General features: G+C 50.1%; 1 protein-coding gene across 1 annotated transcript; it reads right to left on the reverse strand.

Annotated features, from left to right (window-relative positions):
• Positions 1 to 186: 186 nt before the first annotated feature.
• On the reverse strand, positions 187 to 2,683 carry LOC135816642 (uncharacterized). Its single transcript, XM_065329802.1, has one exon. It carries the CDS (start codon positions 2,639 to 2,641, stop codon positions 854 to 856), a length of 1,788 nt encoding a protein of 595 aa, XP_065185874.1. The 5' UTR covers positions 2,642 to 2,683; the 3' UTR covers positions 187 to 853.
• Between the last annotated feature and the right edge of the window lie 6,432 nt (positions 2,684 to 9,115).

The following is a 9,115-nucleotide window of genomic DNA, read 5'->3' on the forward strand; positions in this document are numbered from 1 at the left end:
TCAAGTAGCGCATGGCACATAAAAGATGACACAGCAACGACATAGCTCGATTGCGACGTACGTTTCGTCCCCGTTGGACTCATCAGGCAATCTTCTTCTTGGTTGCCTTCATTCTCCCGAGTCGAGCTCCGTATGAAGACATCCAAGAAGAAGATTGCCTGATGAGTCCAGCGGGGACGAAACGTACTGGTTAGCTGAAGCTATAATTGAAATATGAAAAGTTAGACGTGGCATGCTGGTGTACAATGTACAACAGGAGTGTAAATATTAATAATATCAAAATGAACAACTTTCTATGAGACAAACAAATATTCTGGAAGGAAAAAGTACAGACTTGTCACGCTATACATAAGCAGTCGGAATCGATGAAACATTTACATGTACATACGGAAAAAATAATAATTATCGTCAAAAGAGTGGAGAAAAGAAGAAAGAAAGGAACAGGACGGTGAGACTAGAGTTAAAATAGTACACCGTGTTCTATTGTTTGCAAAGTGAAGGCTGTGTAGTGTAGATATGTAGCTTGTAACGTCTTCAAATGAGTGAGACCATAAACACATGTACGTGGCAAAACAAGGAAATGTTTATCAGCACACACACCCGTGCACAATCAGCATTATCAATGAGGTGATTAGCCACAGAAGAATTCTGCTTCCGATCAACGGCACGAACATGCACTAACCCGTGAATTAGATGTACGATTCGACTCATCCGGTGTTGTCGCACTCCAACACACACTCCCACACATCCACACGCACACCAGGGCCGTGCTGATTGTAATGATACTCTGTGTTTGGCATAATGTACTTGATGTGTGGTTTTGCTCCAACACGTCTCTTTTCAATTCTACACCTTATTTGATATCCATTGTAATCGACTCGCCAGTGTTGTTGAGACGGAAATATGGATACCACTTTCCTTTACCACTAGCGTGGTAAGAGGGTAGGCTGAGGATCTTCACTCGTTTCATGCCTCGGAACAACACCTCGATCCTCTGACGATCTACATCGATAGTCAAACACACTTCGCAATCCTTGCGTGGTAAAACGAGGTCAGACGACTTATCATGCGCATGCTGTTGACAATGGTCATCGCACCACCACCATCCTTTCACTGCATTGCACGTCTCTGCTTCTCTGACTGTAACCCTGTCCTTCAGCTTTGCTACACCCATGAAGATGTTGTGATGATCTTCCCAGTTGGTCTTGAACAACCAGCTTGCTCTGCCAGATGAGTATCCGTTAGTACATACGGCGGTTGCACAGTCGGTATTAGTAGCGGTGACAGTGCAGCTGTCCTCAGACAATGTTAGTGATGTTGAGTGTAAATCACGGTTGAATTCTTCGTCGTCATAAACCACATACCAGGCGATCTTCTTCTTTTCAGCTGATGATACATGTATAGGATAACCACCAAAGACAGGTTTGAACCTTTCAGTCTCACATACTGGTTTACCATTGTCGCTGCGGCCCACTGTTAACTGCATTTCCTGCACATGACCATCAGGGAGCATCAAGCTTACATGGACATCATCCGGGACGGTATCAACGTCAAGTGGTCGATTGTCAAAGCCTCGGAGTGGAAATTGGAGGATAGACATTTCTGCCTCCGGTGTTGACTTCTTCTTAAGCATAATATTCACCATCCTCTCCACGTCCACTCTAGTTGAGAACACAGTTGTTTGTGACTTTACAGTCTTGACAGCATTCTCCACAGCATCCTCATCAATGGTCACACCTAGCTTTCCAGTGGTGTGCATCACTGGTGTGTCCAGGTCTTCTGATGTCATGCCACTCGTAGCGTCCAGAATACTGCTGTGAAGCGATGAGACATGCTGGTCCATTGTTGATACTGTGTCTCTGGAGGAAGCATCAGAACAGCCTTCAGCAAGGCGTTCACCAAGCACCTGGATGGTGTCAATTGTCTGGCGCTTTGAATTCAGGCGGCTTTGCTCAGACTCCAAGTGTATCCGTTTTTTCCACCTGATCTGGTCGATCTCATCCTTCACACGTTGCTTGTCTTTCTCCAAGGCTTTGATCAGATCGTTGTAAAACGTCTCCACTTTCTTAGATGCATCACTAGCCTGCTCGTCAACTTGATCCACTGCAGCACTGAGGTCTGTTAGTCTGTCCTCCAAACCGGCCAGGTCAGACAAGCCCGGCACACTGCTGATTTCCTTTACGGCTCGGAGAATTTCTTGCCTCTGCTTCTGGACAACATCCGTAGCAGGAACCATTCTATGTCCGTCGCGCATGTGCGCAGCACAACATATCCCGCATACAAGAGCACTACAGGTTTCACAATACAGCGACAACACCTGGCCAGCGTGAGCGGGACATTTAGCCTGCACGTCGTCTGAAAGCGGGTTCGACCCACCTTCGGTAGAGGTGTTGGCGGTGTACAAAGTACCAGCGGAAGGTGGCAATGTTTGCCACGCTGGGTGGCGAGCGCTCCCCGCAGCCGCTCCGCCATCGGTCAATTTAGTTTCTTTCCTGCACAAAACACAATTAATGCTGGCCGTCTGCGGATTGACGCTGTCCTTCAGACATCCCTCACATAGGACGTGCAGGCAACGAAGCAAACGTCCAGTGTCTGGCTTTTCAGCTTCGCACTGGACACACGCGCTAGAAGACCTGAACATTGCGAACGCAGGGGAGAAAGAAAGAAAGAAAAGGTTGCGCTTCAACAGTTCCAGTGCGATGTGAAGATTAGAAACCTTTTCCGCGTCTATAATTCAATGCCTGAGCCGAGCGATAGAAAGACTGAGACCCACCGTACCTGTATGGAACAGTGTAGATCTACTGGAATGTTTCGAGGTCGCCCATGACTGTATGGCTATGGCTATGTGACTCGGATTGTGAGGCTGTTTCTGCTATGGACAGGACTGCAGCAATGTTGAAGGGGATGTCCCTCCACGTCTCCTCGGATCAAGGTGTGGACTTAGGTGGATGTACATAATTGTATGGTTGTAGCAAAGCTTGGCGTTCTCGTATCCCAGGTGATGTCAACTACTTGACATGTTGTATCTGTGTTTGGAGTAATGCCAGCGTAGATGTACGTGTCAGAATGTCAGCCACTTATCTATGGTGAGCAGCTGGTTTGGTTGTCATTGGTGATGATGGGTCCACAATATAATTATTATTATTACTCAAATCTGTGGACAGCAACTGTTTCGCTCTGTTAGAGCTAGCTCCTCAGCACAGCTCAGAGCACCGAAGCGCAGCTCTTCGCAATGAAATACGTTTCCGTGAAGCAAAGCGTTTTTATAAAGAGCTGCAAACCCCGCCAAGAGTGCTCGAAATGCTCCAAGTGCAGTGAGCAATAATATTGCTGATATAATAATTATATTATTACGTACAGTACTAGAATGTCGGCAGGTTCTTCAAAGCTGGAGACTGGGAATAGGTTTTGGTGGATAATGGCTGCCTGGGGAAATTGGCAGATTCTGCTCGAACAACAGTGAAATTGGCAGAACTATGCAACGCTTGTGGTGGACCATTCCCCGCGGAAGTTCTGATCCTCCTCGTTCTGCATCCATACATGTAGCAAGCAAGCATGGTACTAGTACATGATTGTATTAGATAAACCTTGTTTTAGTTCACACATGCTGTTTTAGTGTTGGACCTCCGGCTCACCACAAAGTAGCACAGACTGTCAGTCTAGATATCTGTTCACGAAGCTAGGAGTAGAGGGATATCCAGAGAGTGGAGTGTGGTCGGCTAGCTGTGGCAGTCTGCACTGCATTGCATGTCGGAGTTTCCGGTGAGATATAACTATGTCTAGCCCTCGCGATTTACGCGATTTCATGCTCAAACACAGCATTTTTTTAAAGTTCAATATTCTAATGAAGCTGTACTTGATGCAGCTCATCCAAGGCCCTTCAGGCCTTTTTTCATGCTCGAACAAGAAGTGCCTTGGATATTTTCCTCTCACCGTCTTAGACTCTTGGCGATGGAGAAGCTTTTAGAGTCTTTGCGTGACGATGATCAGGCGGCTCGCCGCCTTGCCCACGTGCCGGCCGATGCGGTCGAAACCCCCTGAGCCGTGGATGCGGGCGTGTGATGACACCCCAAGATGGGCCGGGTGCTTTGAGTGTTTTGCGTCCACGCGAGTCACGCCGTGACTTTTGGTCGTGTGATGTTTCTGGCGAAGCCAGGACACGAGTGGCTGGTGGCTCCAGCCCGGCACCTTGTCGGCACCATAGTGCGTCCTTTTAAAATGTGATGAGCACTAACGGCCTAAACGGCCTGAACGGTCTCACGACCTGCTTGGCCTAAGTGCCTACGAGTCCGGCGGACACTGTTGCCAGTGCCTCCGAGTGTGAGTCTGACTGTTCTCAGTCAAAGACCGGCATACTCCGACTCAGATGAGGGTGCGCACTACTCTAAGCCTCTAGACTAGTCTAGTTCTAGTCAGACTCAGAGCTCACATGCTAGTGCCGACTCGGAGTCCTCACATCAGGACAGTGTTACTTGCCACCACCTCGGGCGTAGCACGCGGGCCAAACGGTCCCAATCACATCCACCTCACATGTCTGCTGTATTGCTGCTACATATACATTGTTGCCGCAGCGGCATCTTGATGTGATGGTCTGATGTTGTAACAGTGTACCCATTTGCTAGGCCAGCTTGGTGCGTTTCCGTGGAGTTTGCCGGGGCACCATATTTGTAACGGCGATTCTGTTTGCTGTTGCCGTGGCCGTGTTTGTCACATGATTGGTGCATTCCCGTTGAAGTTGCCAAGCCGGGCACCACGTTTGTCAGTTGTGCCTGTTTGAAGTTGCCAGGCCAGCTTGTATTGGTGCGTTCCCGTTGAGTTTGCCGGGGCACCATGTTTGAAACGGCGTTCCCGTCTGCTGTTGCCGGGGCCGTGTTTGTATTGGTGCATTCCCGTTGAAGTTGCCCAGCGGGGCACCGCATTTGTCAGTTGTGCCGCTTTACAGTTGCCAGGCCAGCTTGCATTGGTGCGTTCCCGTTGAGTTTTCCGGGCACCATGTTTATAACGGCTTTCCCGTTCGCTGTTGCCGGGGTCGTGTTTGTATTGGTGCACTCACGCTGAAGTTGCCGAGCGGAGCACCACGTTTGTCAGTTGTGCCTGTTTGAAGCTACCAGGCCAGCTTGTATTAGTGCGCTCCCGTTGAGTTTACCGGGGCACCATATTTGTAACGGCGTTCCCGTTTGCTGATGCCGGGGCTGTGTTTGTTTTGGTGCATTCCCGCTGACGTTGCCCAGCGGAGCACCATGTTTGTCAATTGCGCCTGTTTGAAGTTGCCAGGCCAATCCTGTAACGCGCACCCGTTTGCTGTTGCCGGGTGACATGTTTGTCAATTGTGCTTGTAGCATACTGCCGTGATGTGCGATTAATAACAGGCCGCCGGAGCTGGTCAGGTTATTACCGGACCAACTTTTCAGCCACGAACACGTGTTTCCTACTGTGGAGGGCAGGTGTACCCGTCATACCCTACACAAAGTATAGCGGCCATGATACTACCGGACCACTCAAACGCTGCATCCGGCGGTCCTGAGTAAGGCGATAATAATTACGAGCCATGCATTGGTTTGTTTTGCCAATGGCTCTTTGTGGTACATGGCAATTTGCAATCATTCGTGACATTTCACAGAGTGACGAATGTGAGAAGACAAAACAAAAAGAAAAGAAATATTTTTAATAATGGCAAACCCCGGCCCCCACAATTATCAACCTCCGAGCGCTGAACAACTATCTGTAGTATCACCACTTCGCGCTGGAGTCATTGAAGACAGTGCCGGATCACCTGCAGCTAGGGGATGTGATGATCGGGATAGACTTAAGAGATGCTTATTTCTCCAGTCCAGCGGCTCGATCGTCAGTTTCTCCAGTTTTCAGTGGTATCAACAGATTTCCCAGTTTAACTGTCTACCGTTTGGCTTGCGCAGTGGTCCCAGAGGCCAGAGTCTTCACCAAGACTAGCTCCTGCACCCTGTAGTGAAGATGGTACGTTCGCTCGGCCTACACCTGGTGATTTACCTCGCCGACGTATTTATCATGGCATGGACAACGTCCGACCTGTTGCTACCATTCTTCATCTGCTGATTGGTCTTGGGCTCGATATCAACTGGACGCAGTCGTATCTGATTCCCACCAGGCAGATACAATACCTGGGTATTCAGGTCAACTCCGTCACCATGGAGTTCTCATTGCCAGACTCGAAAGCATCCACGCTTCAACAACAATGTGCGCGTCTGCTGGCTGCTCACACCGTATGTCTTCGGGGTATTGCGTCAATTGTGGGCATGATGGTGTCCACCATGGTTGCCGTGGTTCCTGCATCACTTAACTATCGTCGCTTGCAGTGTTTGAAGACTACGTTCCTACGGCAGGGTCCCTTTTACACTTACCGGCTTACTCTCAGTCATGAGTGCCATGCCGAGATTCATTAGTGGATTCGGCATCTCCAGCTGTGGAGTGGGCGACCTGTACGCCTTTCCGAACCGAACCTCGCCATCCAGTCCGATGCATCCCGTGCAGGTCATTCGGGGTGGGGCCCGGTGCATATTGTGCCAATGTCACCACAGGCGGCTGATGGACATCTGCCGAGAAGCAGCTTCACATGAATGTCCCGGAACCGCTCACAGCCCAGTATGCTGTCCAGTCGCCAGCGCCTTCTCTATACCAGGGCAGTATTCTCCTGCAGCTCGACTAACGTGTGGCTGTTCCCTGTTCGCCCCGCACTGGCAGTCGTTCATCACCGACATTAGACAGGATAGCTGCCACGCTGTGGGAGTGGTGTCAGTCTGCTCAGAGATATCACTTTGCTTCCCAATATCTACCTGATGCAGTGAATACAGTTGCCGATTATCACTCTCGCCATCACACGGATACCAGCGCCTGGATGCTCGACCGGTCAGTTTTCCAGGATCACCAGATCATGTGACCGAGTGCCTGCGACCTGTTTGCATCTCGCACTAAATTTCGACTGTACACGTACGTCAGTTGGCGCCCATATGCACACAGCCCGCATGCCTTCCGTCTCCACTGGTCCTGCCTGCAAGTCTATGCCTTCCCTCCAATCTATCTGATTGGCAAATGCCCGGCCAGGGTTGTTCTACAGGAGATCCCATCCATAGTCATGGTCACTCCGCTTTGGCCCGGCCAGGCTTGGTTTCCAGCTCTCTTGGCACTAGTGGTGGACATTCCGCGCGTGCTGTCAGCCTCTCCGGTCTTGTTCGCTGGTCCAGATCACAAACTTCACCCGTCAGTACAGTCAGCTCACTTCACCCTGGTCGCATGGAAACTCTCCGGGCTAGCAACAGCCGCAGCGGAGTTTCGGGCGACACTGCCAACCTACTCTTGGCATCATGGCGTTCCCTCACCGACCGTGTGTATCAGTCGGCATGGAACACATGGTGTGATTGGTGTGCCACACGGCAAATTGCTTCCCTGGGTGTTCTCTCAGAGGTCCTCGATTTTCTGACCTCCCAATTCCGTCGGGCTCGACTGTATCATACGCTAGGGTTGTACCGGTCAGCCATGTCAATGACGCTTCCTCCCATCGATGGCGTTGTGGTTGGCCCGCATCCTCTGGTGTCTCATATGCTCCCCGGTGCATCCCACTCCCGTCCTTCTCAGCCGTGCTATGGCAGCATGTGGAATGTACAGGCAGTCCTGGATTGGTTCCGGAACATGTCCTTCACGCATGAGTCTCTCAAAGAACTGACTCTCAGGTTGACTATGCTGCTGGCTCTGACGGGTGCCCGGCGTTGCTCTGAGCTGCAGAAGCTCGATGTTCGTTTTATGGACATTATTGTCAACGCTGCTTCATTTGGGATCCCCACTTTTACCCAGAATCAGCGCGTCGGTGATCCAGCCAAGTAGTTTGTCTTCCCCGCTTGCCCTCAGCACCCTCCGTTGTGTGTGGATGCTCTAAGGCAGTATTCTGCTCGCACAGAGAGAGAGTTTCCCGCCCGTTGCCGCCGCGTCTGCCAACCCTCTGCTGCTGTCGCTCCGACGGCCTCACAAGCCGGTCTCACCGAGCACTGTTGCCGCTGAGGTGGCTCCTCACTTCCATATCGGATGCTGGTGTGGACACCATCGTTTTTCTGATGGCACCACCTTCGGTGCGACTGTCCTTGGCTGACAGTCTGTTATTCCGCCGCTCATGATTGCGGCCGATAGGGTCCACGGCTTCAGTCCGCCGTGTTCTTTTCTCCTACCCATTTGGGTTTTTCTCAGACCTTTTCCTTTCCAAAGGTCCTGTATATACCTGGTGCACCAGTTTTACCAGGTGTTCCCACTCTGGAGTTTGCATTGTCCGTTAATTCTGCATAGTTGCCAATGCTAAGTTGTATTCCATTTTGGTATGATCTACTCCACTCGCCGTTCCGTGCGTAAGTTTTATGATAATTCCATCTGTACTCAGTGATGGTCATTCGGTGGTCTGTGCCTGGCATAGTGTGGGCTGATTATGCTTGTTTATCATGCCACGCACCTTTTACTAGAACTTTCACTAAGTCCTTGTGTGGACAGTGTGATAGTTTCTTGTTTCCGCTCAGGGTGCGGAACCGACTTTAAACAAGACATAGTTATATCTCACCGGAAACTCCGACATGCAATTTCCCATTTCACAAGCAATGGAAAATTGTGTAGTGAAGTGGGAATTGTATAAGGAGTTGGAGGTGAGATATAACTATGTCCCACCCACCCACCCTGTTTGGGTTTGTTCTCCATGAAAATAGGCCTGAAGGGCCTTGGATGAGCTGCATCAAGTACAGCTTCATTAGAATATTGAACTTTAAAAAATGCTGTGTGCGAGCATGAAATCGCGTAAATCGCGAGGGCTAGACATAGTTATATCTCACCTCCAACTCCTTATACAATTCCCACTTCACTACACAATTTTCCATTGCTTGTGAAATGGGAAACTCCTCGCCAAAGTCTTCCGGTCATGGGGTGCGCATGCGAGAACGGCTCACACCTCATGACTGGCTGTTCACAAACTGACAAAGCTAGCGGGTAGAGGGGTGGTACTACATGTAACGATGGCCTCGGCTAGCTAAACCGCGAAGGTCACAATCTGTCAATCATCATTATCGACTGGATTAGGTCCTTGATCCCCTGGCATGTACGTCTACACTAC

The sequence above is a fragment of the Sycon ciliatum genome, chromosome 5, assembly GCF_964019385.1.
Source record: "Sycon ciliatum chromosome 5, ocSycCili1.1, whole genome shotgun sequence".
Lineage (NCBI taxonomy): Eukaryota > Metazoa > Porifera > Calcarea > Leucosolenida > Sycettidae > Sycon > Sycon ciliatum.